Genomic DNA, 15,567 nt, shown 5'->3' with positions numbered 1-15,567 from the left:
TATGAAGCACTGAGGTGTATGGCTGTGAATACCGTCTTTCTCTGGTTGAAAATATGATCCAGTTGTGGTTCCACTGTATGAGACAGGAATGCAAACATGGACTTCTAGGGATTCTGGGTTTTTTCTCCCTCCTCACCAAAACACAGGGAAGTACATTCACCCACAAACTAAGGAAATTCAGTAAAAAAAGAGAAAACAAAGCACAACTAAGAAATGAAATTTTACAGTGAAGATGAAAGAATTACAAGTCCAACCTTCAGACAACCCAAAACAATAACCTTTATAGAAACTTTACATATCATTCTATCTTCAATGAAGATAAAATCTTCAGTAAATTCATAGATGTCACTTCTCATAGATGTCACTGAATATAAAATGTTTTACACAAAACAATAAAGTACTTTAAGATAGTCTATCAGTGTGATAATGGTATCCAAGATAATGACTACACTATATGATCTCCAACAAACTCAGCATAAGATATTACATTTAAACATTATATGCATGTTTTTCAATTTCTGGTCAATTTTTCAAAGTATAATTGATACGTATCAGTGTGCATTACTGTTTAGGAAAATTCACATCATTTGGAAGGAAGGAAAGCGGGGTGGGAAGTAAAAAGGATCAAGTGGTGATATATACATGTACCAATTTGCCACAGTGAACACTTGTCATTGTAATTCAAAGATGTACTATTTAAAAATTCTTTTAAAAGTCAGTACTTTACAAAACAGGAGTACAGACCTTATATGGAGAAAAACTGGTAGCGAATTATTTTAGAAAAACAATTGCTCCTTCAAATCAGTTCAAAGAAAAAATATAAATGGGCAGCCTATAATTTTGGAAACAATGCTGCCATCTGCTGGAAGAGTGAAATGTCTCCAGTATGGCCCAATGTTAAGGGGTGCTTAGCTTCAAAAAACGCTACATCATGGTCTTCCAATTATCTACAAAAACAAAACACTTGATTTATTATTCTAACCAAGTGAATTATTTCTGATTCATTATAACTATTTCTGGAGTACTAATTCATTATAATTTTATGTACATTTAAATACCAAATGCAAAATATAAGGTAACACCATCTATAGCAATGCATCTTTAGCCTTACAACACACAGTGGAGGACATGGGTTTGAATGATTAGAAAATAAGCTGTTCATCCTGAAAGCAAACAGAAGTCTGATGCAGGTAATAAAACTAGACTTAGAAGGACTGGGCCACTGATATACCTCAGTGGCAGAGTGCCTGCCTGATAAGTGCAAGGTCCTTATCTCAGTCCCCTAAAAAATTACACTTAAAATTTTAAAAAATTTAGAAGGATGATAACTGAAGTAAGTTCAAGCCTGAGCCACACCAGATGAGTTATAGCACAATGCAAAGCTATTCTGAATTCAAATAACAACTTAGTCCTTAATGAAAATTTGAGTCATTTATCAAAGCACACCTGATATGTTCTGAAATACTTAATCATTTCCTGTGGTTTTTAAAAAAATCATTTAGATTTCATTCTTATAATTCACTGAACACCCAACTGCTTTTTAAAAACCAGTCATATACCTAAATACATGTGCATAAAGCATTTTTAATTTTTCAGAAAAAACTGCCATGTTTAAAATGAGGAAAATAACGCCTAACTGTATAGCTCTTATGATCAAATAATTGGCACTCTGAATGCTGACTATCATGAGATTAAGCTTTACTGAAAATACTGGAGTTTAAACTCAGTTGAGAATGAAATGGAAGGAAAGTATGTTTCTAATCTATAAATAAATTAAATATACAAACTTTCAATTAAAATAGTCATTGAGACATGTTTACTTCCTTTATCTCTGAAAATCCTATTGACTTTATCAAAGAATATCAAAGGGGAAGGGCCACAATTATGTTACACAATAAACAAAAGTTCCATATCAAAACTCTGAAACCAGAGACAATAGATCTGAAATACATAAAACAAATATGCTTGATTACACTACTGCTCCAGAAATATCCATCTCATGAGAAAATTAATGAATGGAATAGAACAAGATGAAAAGCAAACTCAGCAGTACTCAGTGACCTATGAATCAGCACAATCTACATAGACATGATACACACAGGCTTAAAAAACAGTCCTGAGAAAACCCTAAGGTTAGAGCCGCAGAGCTGAGAGCAAAGGACAAATGGTAGATGTCAAGTCCGTGTAACTTGGAGATGCTGCCAGTGCTTCCACAGGAAGTTGTGGCTGTCACTGACACGAACAGCTTGTAAGATGTCACACACCAACTGAAGCTGCACATTATATGAAAAGTAACACATTAAATGAAATTCACAACAAGCTACATTCAATTTTTTATGTTATCTTTTCCTTAATGTTATTATTTTTCTTTCAAATCCCAGTATCACAGTCCAACTGAATCTCTTTCAAGATCATCATAAATACAGCAATGCTGGCTCAGAAATACTGCATTTTAATTCCCTTCCTGTCTCACTAGGTCATCTTCCACATGGCCTCCAAGGTCATTTCTCTAATATCTCTGATCATGTCCCAAGCTGCTCTTTCTTTGAAGGGTTTTCAATGGGTACCTACTATTTTACAGAACTTTAAGCATGTATTATTCAAATATTAGACAATCTGATCTTTCGGTTCCCTCAGAAAGTTTTCTCTTGTTCTTCCTTGTGGGGACTACCTTCCAATCTCTTGTATTTCCTATCCCCTTTTAGCCTTAACCAAGAAAACTCTTCTATTACTCTTTCGGAAGTCCTCATTATCTATCAAGGTGGTGACCAAATGATTCCAGCCATCTATTTCCCGAAATTTTCCCAGTTAACATTAAACACAGAGCACTCCCCTCTTTTTCTAGTATAGCATGAACAAGCTGAAAATGGCTTTTTCTAACAGCTAAAGATCTGTCCTTTGATCCAAATTAGGTAAGTCTCACTCTTTTCTATACAATGATTTCCAGTACTTTATTGCTCCTAAAACTTCTCTTCACAGGGCACATTTCCACAATGTTCCCAACTAATAACTAGATCAAACTTATAGGCATTTTCATCATTAAAACTTCCTTATTTGGACACTGAGTTTTCATCCATCTCTCTTAAAAGTGTAATATTCTAAGCCAGTGTTTTTCTAAATTAGGAATTCATACTTCCTCACAGTGTGCACTGGCAAATTAACAGCTCAAAAAGGATTTCAGTTAAAATAGGCTTGTTAGTTTTAACTGGGTGCATGTAACTCTTAAATGATTGTGGGAAAGGGGGTGAAATAATGAAATAAGATTCAAGAGATGAGAGGAAATATCAGAGTAGGAGTAGTTTCTAGGCAGTATTTCTATAAATCCATAACTGCACTAAAAAATAAAGCCTATTGATTTTAAAGCCTATTAGTCAATATAATTCACTTTACCAGTGATGGCAAACATTAGCGTTTTCAACAATTCACACTACCCACTGTGGCAGGCATGCCAAAGACTCAACACAACTGCACTTTACAGTCACTTAATAGTCTCAAAACACAAGAAAGAAAGCATTTGACAAATTTAAAAATCAATCTGTGAAAAAAGCTTTTAACAAACTAGAAATAATAAGGAGCACTGAAAGACTAAAGGCTTTTGTTATGGCTTCAGTCTAAAACATCCCGCAAAGTTCCGGAGCTGGAAGGTGACTGCATCACAGGGGCACTGTACCCGTCAGCAGATTCATCCCTTCATGACCTCAGCAGCTGGATGTGCGCTTAGGATCCAAGGCCTGCCAAAGGGGCCGGCCACTTGGCCTGACTTGAAGAGGGCACCGCGCTTGGCTCTTGGCTTTTCATTCTGCTTCCTGGCTCCCAAGGAGTGAGCTTCCACCACCCGGCACCCACCCTGCAGCTCTTTCAAGCACATTACTTCTGCCGTGAAACTAACTGAGCATGGACTGAATCTACTGAAACTGTGAGCCAAGATAAACCTCTCCTCCACTCACCAGATGAACGGCTAAAGAAAATATAATATTTACACGCTACTTTATCACAAGAAAGGATACTTTTTAGTCATTTGTAGGAAAATGGATGCACTTTGAGACCATAATGTTAAGTGAAATAAACACACAAGCTGAAATATCATATATTTTTATGAGAAACCTAAAATATAAATTAATTAAGGAGCAAAATTAAAAAGGGATAATAAGAAACAAGGAAATAGATCTGTTATATAAGGGAAGGGGACAAAGATGGAGGTTGGTGGGAAGGATGGGAGAAGAAACAAAGAATTCAGATGTACATGTATCAATGCCCCTTGATAAATGTAAGCATGATGCACTGCAAATATGTACTAAGAAAATAAAAAACAAAAACAAAATAATCTTTTTAAGTGTTGGGTATTGTGCCCTCTTATGAGAAAGTAACCAAGACAGATTTCTTCCTAAATTGGGCAATAGAGAAAAATATAACTATTATCACCATTTTCAGTACTCAATTATTTACTGGAGGTCTGATTCAGGTTAACCAGGAAAGACAAGAAAATAAAAGGCACAGAATTTGGAAAGGAAAAAAAAACCCCAAAAACTACCTTCAGTTTTCTTTGGAGAAGCCCCTGTCTGTATTTGCTTTCACCTTGCACATCGTCTCCTGGTTTCTGGTCCAGATTCTTCAGTTTCCAGCACCTACACTTCACCTTCTGGTGCAGGCCCTTGGAATCCTGATATGGGCTCACATGGAACAGTGCAGAGACCCAGGTCTCCCATTGGATCCTTCAGATCCCCAGTACAAAGACAGCTCTTCCATACTCTCCCTCGCCAGACTCGGCGGGTGGCTATTTCTCTCTAGTTCATGGGATTATTTGATTTCCTGATGGTGACCATTCTTTCTGGGGTGCAACCACCTCCACTGACATGAGATGGGAGAGTCCAGCATTTTAACACACTACCCATATCTCCCAGAATGGGACACTGTATCATTTATGATTCCTCAGCAAACTACACATTGATACTACCAGAAAACCAATTAATAGTAACAGATATACTTTGGCTATAATAATCAAATCAACATCAATTATGCCATGAAATACACAGTAAATATTGGGAAATGTAAGGACCAATGAAGTACCAGCTTTGTTTGTAGGACAGAGATGTATAATTACAGTATGAATACTAAGTTAAACCAGTGTCCTACTACTGATCCACAGTAAATATTAACTACATGTAACAAAAAGTATCAATTAAATGCTAGGATCAACCATTCCTAGAAGATTATTCAACAGCAATAGCATAAAGTTTATCTATCTAGAGATTCATAGAGCTTAGTAGTTTTTCTACTACAAGTGGAGTTAGTAGAAAATTTTAAAAAAGGAAGATTTGAAAAATTAATTGATGGAATATGAGGAGAGGCAAGACAGAGGTCCTATTAAGGAGTACAACAAATTTAATGACAAAACAGACTCTAGGAAAAATATGAAAAAAAAGAGAAAAAGATAAAATGCAAATGAGAAGAAGTAAAAGTGGGAGAAAAACCTCAAACAAGGAAAAATAAAAATAATACACAATAGGAAAAAAGAACTGAGTTGAAGAACACATCCGTGTGTTATCGAAGAGGGGCTCCTCTCCATGCTCTGCACTTGTGGTTTTTTATGCCTGGCTCTAAGGCCTATAAGCCTCTGAGGGGCTCCCCTTGCACTGGCTCCCCTTGCACTCCCCATCTCTCTGTTCCTTCCCAGACTGTGGTTCTAATTCACGCCAAGGCAAGTCCTGGCTCCCGCTGGTACACAGGGAACATCATTACTCCTCTTTTCTCTGTTTGAACACTGCAAGGTGGGAATTCAGTTGGCCAGTTGGAGTTACTGTCCCCATCCACAGGTTCTAGTTTTTACTTCTAATCCAGGAGTTGTCTTTAGTCAGACTCTGTTTCTGCCTGTGTTGCCTCATTTAGAAATCCTTAAGGGGCAGTTCATCACAAAATGGCTCTCTCATGACAGGGATGAGGTGGGGAGGTACTATCTTCCTGCAAAGACCTTTTTATACTCAGAGTTTATGAGGGTATAGATTTTAATAGTAAACACATAATTTATATGATTATTACATAATACCCAAAAAGTCAAATGTGCAAGATTCCTATTCACGCACTAGAGATGCAAACAATGCAGCTGAGGGCCTAGATCCCAAGGCAATGCTCTGCATGAGTCTACCTGAACACCTAGAGCCCGTGGTAATGTTCTCCATGAGGCTCACTGGAGGACTAGAGGCCACGACAATGTCAGTCTCTATCAAGGATCTGCACTATAATGGTTTAAAGGTCAGTGGTGGAAGCTAGCAAGTCTCTGCCAGTGGGATGAAGGATCAGTGTCAGCAGGCCTAGGGATCGGCACTGGAGCCAGGAAGCAACACTCAAGGTAATCAGGAAAAACAGTGGGACAAGCTTCTCTAGGAGAACCAATGGCATATCATCTTCCCCTCCAGTTCATATTTTATGCTGTTGGGAAGAGTCCTCAGGTGAACCCTCTACAACCAGCCCTCTTCAACTATGTGTTTACAGTAGAACATTAATAAATCTACCACAAGCCTGCTCTCTCATAGTGGTGGTGGGAAGTGTGTGGCATTACTTTATGCAAGTTCTCTCTCCTCAACATGGTAATACTGACAAGTTCTTCACAAAACAAAAACAAAAACAACTATCTGCTGAATGGTAATAGCGTCTAAGCATCTAGAAAATGCAAACTACCCATGGGAGACACAAAGCACAAGGGCTGATACGGATAGGACAGGAAGTGACTCCAAGTGACCAGAAGGAAAGTTTCAAATGCTATAGGTATGCATTCATTATCACCATTGGGGTAATGGTTTCTAGGTTTTACAAACAATATCTTTCACACACTCACTGCATGCTGCTCTGCCTCACTCTACCATGTTTTCCCCTGAAAACCAGACTCAACCAGAAAAAATAAGTCATAATTTACCTACTCCTGCTTTACCTGCCATTATAAAATAGCAATCAAGGTAGAGAATTGTGAGGTATAATCTTTTGCATGGCACTGGGCAATACCATAGTAAGGATCAACTAGGGCTAGTTCCAATTAAGTCATTCCAATTAGGTATTATTTTCGGACAACCAAAGTACGTCACTACAGTGAATACTATACTTTGGTATTGTTTTTCATTAACTAAGAATGAATAACCACTATGTGCATCTCAAACCTACCATCTGCTATGAATCTACTGCCATTATTCCAGAAGTTATACTCTAAAAAAAATTATTCAACTCTCTTAAGGAAAATTGTTCCGAAATTTTCTACAAGGTCTAAATACTAAATGGTCATGAGTATGGACTCAAGCAAGGAAAAACAAAAGCCTTCTAAAATTCTCAGCTCCTAAGTGTAAAAAAGTGGAGGGGAGATTCCAGTCACAGAACCTAAGATATAACCTCATTTATTTGGCAACCCAGCCAAAAAGACCTTGGATCCCAGGTAACCAGGCATTATAATGTAATCACAGCAGTCTCCTAAGCTCACTTGACCAGAGGTAGTCAACAGTAAGCATGCTGAGCTGCCTCTCCACCTCCTGAGGTCGCAGCCAAGGGTCCCAGGGAAGGAAAGTCTATGTTAAAGACTAGTGCGTCCCTTTACTCCATCCAGATGCCACAGGCTACCATGCAGGAGGACTTGACCATCAAAGATATCCTAGAGAAGGTGTCGCCAGGAGTGACCACGACTGATGAAGAAAATCCAACATACACATGTGAAGCTTCCCCATGGCCAATTACCAACAGTACTACAAAGTGAAAGATCCCAGAGCAGATTTCACCAGGCCTACAAACTCCCAGTAATTCTAGACAGGTCTCCCTGGAGACCAACACAAAAATCCCAGAAAACCAAAGAAGTCCAGGACAAAAACATGAAGTCACAGCCACCAGGCCCCAAGAAACACTGAAGAAACCTAGCGTACATCCACCCTGACACAGTTGCCGATGGAAATCACTTCACAGGGAGCTTGCTGAACCACAACCAGTGTGCTCAATGCAGGCAGTCATGCCATACTTGCTCCCCAAGCCCTTCGTGCCAGTTTTCCTGGGCAGCCAACCCTACTACAGTCCCTTTCTCTCCAGCATCTCCATGGCGCACATCTCCCATGAGACAAGCCCTGATGCTTGGAAGAGCTGTCATGACACTACGTTCTGGACTTCAAGCCTCTTTGTGGGCAGTGAAGTTTGAGATGTGCGGTCTTTGGATAATATACAGTTTTTTTGCCACAAAGTGGGGCAAGGAGGAAAGAGAACCTTTCACTGTCACCTCAGCTGGAATCAGCTTGGGCTGTCTGGGCTGAAAGAGTACAAACTCTTAATCCATGTCCTTGTGTATCAGAACAGCCTAAAGTGCCTTGTCCTAAAGATGCATCCATCCCCCACAGTGCCACAGGCCTTTGTAGAAAGTTTTATTGTGCTGACAGCCATAGGTTTCAAGCCAATGGTTTCAGCAGCTGTGCTGACTGGGCCATCTGCACAGACCATGTGGGGGAACTAGCATGCTAGACCATACAAGTGCATCAACTGTAAACTCTTGGTGCATAAGAAGTGCCATACACTTTTCACTATTGAATGTGGGCTGCATTCTCTGCCATCAGAACCCATGATGCCAGTGACTGAACCACTCAGGGCTCCGGACCCTGCACTGACAGCAAACACATCTCGTCCTTCAAGTCACCAGGGTGGAACACTTTGCTGAAGATGATAAGGTAAAGAACCAGGGAAAGGGGGAAAGCATCATCTAGTTTGTATCTTCAGGACTTTAATTTGCTCTGAGTGATCAGGAGAGGAAGTTATAGAAAAGTGTTATTGGTTCAACTACAAAACACAGATCAAATTTTTGCGATGAAAGCTGTGAAAAAAGAGCCCATCTATGCATCTAATTCCATCAGGCACAGACAGACAAGCATGTTTTTTAGAGCAGGTATCGAAGCATCTTGTTCTTGTTGGACTACACACTTGCTTTGAGACAGAAGGCAGACTGATTTTTGTTCTGGACTAAGTCAATGAAGAAGACCTAATATTTCTTATGCAACAACAAAAACTACTCCTGAACCACATGCCAGGTTCTACTCTGCAGAGATCAGTTTGGTATTCAGCTATCTTCACCAGCAAGGGATCCTTTACAGAAACCTGAAATTGGACAATTTGTTACTGGACTCAGATGGGCACATTAAACTTATTAATTTCTGCATGTGTAAGGGCTAGGTCCAGCAGATGTGACTGGCACATTCTGTGGCACTGCTAATTAATTTGTGCTAGAAATTATAAGACGAGATTATTATGGTTTCAGTGTGGACTGGTGGACTCTTGGAGTGTTAATGTTCGAGATGACGGTGGGAGAGTCTCCATTTCCTGTTGTGGAGAACTCTGATACTCCAGATGAAAAGTCAATGGCTTATCTCTTGCAACTTATCATGGAAAGCAAAGTCCATATACCATCTGTCTGTAGAAGCCATAAGTGTCCTGCAGAGTTTTCAGGACAAGGACCCACGGGCACGACTGGTTATCCTTAAACAGGATTTGTGGATATTCAGGACCATCTACTCTTTCACAATGTTGACTGGGGCATGATGGAGCAAAAGCAGGTGGTACTTCCCTTTAACCAAATATTTCTGGAGAATTTGGTTAGGACACTTTTGACTCCAGTTTACTAATGAGCCTGTCCAGCTCACTCCGGATGACATTGACATTGTGAGGAAGAATGATACATGAGCATTTGCTCATGATACATGAGTTTTGAGTACAACAATCCTCTTTCGATGTATGAAGAATGGATCTGATCCTTATTTTCTAACTATGTGTTCTGCTTATGTTGCCATTTAATGCCCACAAAAGGTTGTTAGCAATCTAGATTCAATGAACCATTTCATAATTATTTGGAAGCTAATTTTTATGTCTTGTACTTATATTTAGATGTAGTACTTGATTCTTATAGTCTATAATAGAGAATAGTTTATTGCTGCTGTTGATAGAGTTGTGATTTGACTTAAATAATATGATGCAATTACTTATTACCCAAACTTGTAAATGCATTCCATTTACTGAGTGGAGAGAGAATGTATATTATTTTTCTTGGTATTTTAGATAGGAAAAAATAATTTGCCTTTTAAGTATAATGCATTAATTATGTTTGTTTCGCTCCAAACCATATTACTTATATGTTTGGCACCTAGTTTCTGTAGTCTTTGGAGAAATCCAATAACAATTTTGAACAAATCTGCAGAAAAAACATGTATCATAGTTCTATCCCCTTAGTTAACTTTCTTTACTAGAACTACCCTTGAAATACATATAGGATTCATTTCAGGGACTGAGCTCTTTACATTATTTTTATAAAATGAGTGGTTAGCATTTTATAGACATTGTTATAGTACCCTTCTTTTATGCAAAGGACTTTAAAAGTGACCATCATCCTTAGTGATCATAAATTACTATGGTACAATCTTAGTATAATTTAATTGTAGGTAAGCTATCTGATTTTAAACTTAGAGTGATTTAAAATTTGTAGGCATTTATATATTATTATCTTTTTGGAGACCTCATTTCATTAGAAATATAACTTTCCCAAAGGTTATAGTCATATACTGCCTTTTCTTCCAACAGGTAAGTTTGAAAGTAATGAAAATATCACAGGAAAATCTTTAGATACAGTCACACATTCATTTTCAAAGTATACACATTCATGTTAATGCCTGGAATTTGTTTTGAAACACAGAGCAGCATTCACAACATAAACTATAGAGAATTCTGCCTTGCCAAAAATGTGTTTGTGATCTTGCTTTTAACTGTTCCTTTTTCTTAGACAGGCACTCAGAATATACAATAATCACACAAGGAACTTGTTTAAAATGTTTATTACTGATCTTACACAAAAATTCTTTTGGACCTTTGACCCTCATTTTGAGAAATACTTCAAGTTATTTTTTTTGCCCTCCAGTAAAAATAATAGCAAACATCCATAGTATACAATTTTAAGATGGTATAAGCAGCAATGTACAACCTTAGGAGAATTTTTTGAACAATTTTTAAAGGAACGAATGTTAGATATCCTTCTTGCCCTCCTAAAAACAACAACAACATCAGTTTTCTCACAGTGATACAAAGATGAGCATTATTCTTTCATATGCTTTTTCATACGCTTTTTAAGTAGTCAGATTTACTGTGTGTAGTTTATGCAAAATTGCAGTATGTTTTGAACTGTGCTGTATTTTTAGAGTTCTTAAGTGTCATGACAGTTCTTTTCACACTACAGAGAAGTTCTCAGAAAAGGCAACATGGCAGTTTACAGCTAAAATGGCTGGCATTTTTGTGTTCTAAGCAATAATTTACTTTGCAAACAACGATAGTCAGATAATTTCATGTATATGCAGCCTGGATTAAATTTCAAATACATTGTTCAGTGCTGGTACATTTACTCTATAGATTTGTTTTGATTTTGTCATGTGAGATACTGACTTGTTCATCACAATGTAATTGCTATTTCTGTACTTTCTTTTCCATTTTCATATTTAAAAAATTTCAAATAAAAGTTAATACATACACCAAAAAAATCAAAACTGTCTTTATCAGTACTTGACACAATTTCCTACACAGAAGGTCCAAGTCTACAAAAGGCCACAGCACTAGTGAGTAAAGTGCGTTACAGAATACAACCTGAGTGTTTTAGAAATCACTTATATAGGAGGCTGAGGCAAGAGGATCCCATGTGTGATCAGCTTAGGCAGCTTAGTGAGAGCTCATCCGAAGGAAGAAAGCAGGGAAGGAAAAGAAAGAAAAGAAAATAGGAAGGGAAGAAAAAGGGGTGGGATGTAAATAGTACCATTACTTGGGTAGTTTCTTAAAAAGTGAAACATGCACCTACAAGTTTACCCCGCCATTCCATTTCTAGATATTTGACCAAGAGATCAAAGTAAGTCTCCATAAGGACTTGTATATGGATGTTGATCGTTTCTTTGCACACAGCCCAAGGAAGTATAGGCACTGTTTTACATTCCCATCAACAATGTCTGAGAGTTTTGGTCTCAGAACACACAGTTAGAATGGTCACTCATCTCTAATTTTAGCCATCTTGGGCACCACATAGTGTTACTCCATTGTTTTCTTCAGTGTTATTTTTATTATTAGTGAGTAATTTTTATTTTCAAAAATTTAGTAAAATTGACTTAAAATGTGGAAACAATCCGGATATCAGACGGATGCAGCAACAAATTATATTTCAGCTATGCACTAGAACATCAGCAATAAAAAGGAAGAAATTTTGGTCCATTCTAACCCATGCATGAATCTCAAAATGACTATGTGGTATGAGGTCAGGGGAGGGGCCTATATTCCTTCCTTCGTTTATATACAATACCAGGAAATGCAAACTGTCACAAGTGTCATAAATCAGATTTGTGGTTGCCTGGGGATCGAAAGCAGAAAGCAGTATATTCCCTGCTCTAATACCTTGAAAGTTCATTAGAGAAACAAGTGGAAGATATTAATATATGTGACAAAAAAGACCAAACACATTCAAAGAATCACAGACGATGGATTCTGTATGCAGGAAATGGATGGAACATGGTTTTGGAACGATCTCAAAGCTTCTCGAGATTACCGGTATGACAGTATCTCTAACTTTCAAGCAAGATGCTGAGACATGAGGAGGACAATTTGTCCGTTAGCTCTCAGCTTCTTTAGTGTAAGAATTGAAATTCTTACCCAACTACTTTCTATATTCAAACAAAGCCTGGGACTTGCATCGCTGTGATGGAGCCACAGAAGAGGTTATGCAGGCAACTACCCGGGTGATTGCAAAGGCCAGAACCACCTCTTAACTCCCCAACAACCTGTTCCACTAATTGGCAGGAACCCTGCAGGGGAACACCAGGACCAGAGCCATGTCCTCCAATGTTTCTAGTCTGTGGGATGCAGTTTCCTGGGAAAGGAAACGCGGAGCCCTGAAGACCAGAAGTATTCAGTGTGCAGGGGCCTCTTCCTGACGCGCGAAGTCAGAGCGCCCCAGCCACTAGGCCAGTGAAGGAAGGTAAACGAGGAGAGACTGACGCGGAGGCGCTAAAGAAACGCCCCTCCCACGACACTACTTGGACCTGATCTCAAGCAGAGCACAGGCACAGGAAAAGCCGCCAGCACGCCCCTCCCGAGCGCTTCTGGGAAGAGCTCGCCAAGTCGCCCCCGGCTCGGTCGACTAAAGACCAGTAACCGGCCTGCGACTGGGGAAGGCAGCGTGCACTCGTCCTGCGCCGCCGCCCGCGCGCTCCGAGTAGGGAGAGGACGCGCGCCCCCAGAAGGGACCCGGGAAGGCGGCCTGAACTCGGGCTCCGGAGCGAGCGGACAGGGAGAGCGCGCGAGCTCGGGTTCGCCTTCCGCGGGACACCGTAGCGGTGGCGCTGCGAGTCGGCGGCGAGAGGCGCTCACTTTCCTCCTCCACTCATTCAGCCACTGTTGCCCTCGCTGTCATCTCACCTCTCCAGTTTGTGTACTGCGGGACATAGTAGTATTTGTTTCCGAAGTGGTCCGTTCCCACATGTTCTTTCACCTCCTTTGACAGCATCCTCCACAGGGTGCGAAATAAACCCTGAGGTAAACCCATGCGGACCTCTCCGTTCCCAGCGCGAGTAGCCTGGGAGCCCAAGCAGTCTAAGGAGAATTTAGATTCCGCCCATGGGGCCAAAACCCGCCTATGTCCTCCAGCCTTCTAAATCAGGGCCCTTCCTATTGGTCACTTGGAATTAGGCTTGGCCAATAGAAGACTCTGTTGTTACAACTCGCCACCGAAACTGTCATGGCACCGTCCAGTGCTCAAGCTGGTCTAAGGACGCAAGATGCTGGGCTTTTTGTCCGCGCGACAAGCGGGTTTGGAGGACCCTCTTCGCCTCCGGAGAGCGGAGGCCACGCGAAGGTACAGAAATTTTGCCTTTTCCACTTGCAAGTTTATTAAAATCTAGACCACTTGCTAGAGGACAGAGTTGGGGCGTGGGGCCATTGGGAAGGATTAAGTTAAAATCGAAGCTGAATGAGTAAAAGCTACGTGTACTTGGGTTAAAAGAATGATGAGAATCGGGTTACAACTTCTGGATTTTGTCTTTTTCTTAGAGAATGGACTGAATCTGATAACAGGTGTGGGTACCAAAGTAGATAATTTGGAATTGTCCAGGAGAAAGTTGATGAAGCCTGAAGTTCAGAAGAGGCAGATGGGATAAAGGGAATGTAGAGTTTTGAAAAATGTCTAAGAAATAGAAACAACTGCCGCGGAAATTGACTAGATATGTGAATAATGCAAAAAAAGAGGAAACAATTGTAATTCCTACATAAGTGCTTTCTGTAGGAAGTTCAATTGCGGGAACGTATTTTGAAATGAGAATTTCCAAAGAGCAAGGAATTCTTATTGTTCATTTTGATTGAACTGATTCTGAGGTACCTGTGAAGATAGTCATTTAGAAAGTAGAGAAAAGACCTTTGTTGCATATGTGAATTCTACGCTCGGGAAATTTTTTTCACTGTAAGAGACACGAACTTATGAAGAGGAGATAAGATCATCCACACAGTATTACTAAGAGTAAGAGAAGTAGTTCAATGAGAAACTTGAACACTTAAAATTAAGCAGAAGGAGCAAGGTAAGAGGTAGTGTGTTTGCCTTCCATGGGCAAAGCCCTGGATTGGACCTCCAGCGGTGGGAGAGGAGTGCTAGGCAGAAAAAGAATCTCCAGATGACAGACATGAGTAAGCCGAGAGGTAGCAGGAAAACCAGGAAGATGAGATGTCCTGGGTGCTGAGAGAAGCCAGTGATTGCGAAGGGAGCTATCAAATGTGTCTTGGTGTGTGCCCTGTGACCCTCTTCTTTGTTCTCAGTAGTTGCCTGTCTCTTTACTCTAATTTCTTTTCTGTTCTTCTTTTACTCTGATTTATTTTCATGCAATATATTATTATTAATGTATTTTATATATTCTCTTAAGATTATTATTGTTAGCACTTCAGAGAACAAGAGATCTAAGTGTTATGTAAATGACACATTTTTAGCAAATCTGAAGAATTAAGTAGGAATTAGAAGTAAATGGCACAGTAATCTGAAGAATTAAGTAGGAATTAGAAGTAAATGGCACAGTAATCCCTAATGACTTTGGTAAGAGCAGTATCAGAGGAATGATGAAAATAAAGATTTTAGTAAGATGAAAAATAACAGTAAAGGCAGTTGGCAGTTCTAATATTAATGACTTATTTAAGAAATTTAAATTGATAGAAAAGCAACAGTACATTTTGCATATTGACAAACTGATATCCCAAAGTAAGTATCAGCAATGTAGTTCTTTTCACTTTCTCTGTAACAAAGTAGCAGAAACTCAGTAGTGTAAAACAGTTCAGTGATTTATAGCTTCACAGACTGACATGGCAATAATCTGTGTGTCTCCTAACTGGATCCTCTTTCTGGCTCAGTCCTTATGAAGCTCCCATCAAGATATTGAATGGGATTGTAGTCATCTCAAGACTTGACTGGGGGTAGATCCACTTCTGAGGTCACTGAAGTGTCTATAGACAGATTTACTTATACTCTAGGTGTTGTCTGGATGCCTCTTTCAATTTCTTGCCCCATAG

At 39.4% G+C, this 15,567-nt stretch overlaps 2 protein-coding genes and 1 pseudogene across 7 annotated transcripts in view; 2 read left to right on the top strand and 1 right to left on the bottom strand.

The window, feature by feature from the left end:
• LOC111754811 (WD repeat domain phosphoinositide-interacting protein 3-like) overlaps nucleotides 1-8,161 on the top strand; it is an 81,006-nt pseudogene extending 72,845 nt beyond the window's left edge.
• Ndufaf2 (NADH:ubiquinone oxidoreductase complex assembly factor 2) overlaps nucleotides 1-13,632 on the bottom strand; it is a 200,387-nt gene extending 186,755 nt beyond the window's left edge. For 3 of the 4 annotated variants that reach the window (XM_063258214.1, XM_063258216.1, XM_063258215.1), the window contains exon 1: nucleotides 13,441-13,632. In XM_063258214.1, the coding sequence (XP_063114284.1) occupies nucleotides 13,441-13,567 (127 nt within the window). In that variant the 5' untranslated portion in view covers nucleotides 13,568-13,632. The remainder of the gene's footprint in view (nucleotides 1-13,440) is intronic. The other variant, XM_063258217.1, reaches the window with a different exon arrangement.
• Nucleotides 13,633-13,721: 89 nt separating this feature from the next.
• The window catches only part of Ercc8 (ERCC excision repair 8, CSA ubiquitin ligase complex subunit), a 54,061-nt gene continuing 52,215 nt past the window's right edge, over nucleotides 13,722-15,567 (top strand). For 2 of the 3 annotated variants that reach the window (XM_063258213.1, XM_003462714.5), the window contains exon 1: nucleotides 13,722-13,876. In XM_063258213.1, the coding sequence (XP_063114283.1) occupies nucleotides 13,800-13,876 (77 nt within the window). In that variant the 5' untranslated portion in view covers nucleotides 13,722-13,799. The remainder of the gene's footprint in view (nucleotides 13,877-15,567) is intronic. The other variant, XM_013144469.3, reaches the window with a different exon arrangement.

Source organism: Cavia porcellus, unplaced genomic scaffold (genome assembly GCF_034190915.1).
Source record: "Cavia porcellus strain 051 isolate PalLab524CR breed Dunkin Hartley unplaced genomic scaffold, mCavPor4.1 scaffold_11, whole genome shotgun sequence".
NCBI lineage: Eukaryota > Metazoa > Chordata > Mammalia > Rodentia > Caviidae > Cavia > Cavia porcellus.
This window is presented reverse-complemented; position numbering and strand designations above follow the sequence as displayed.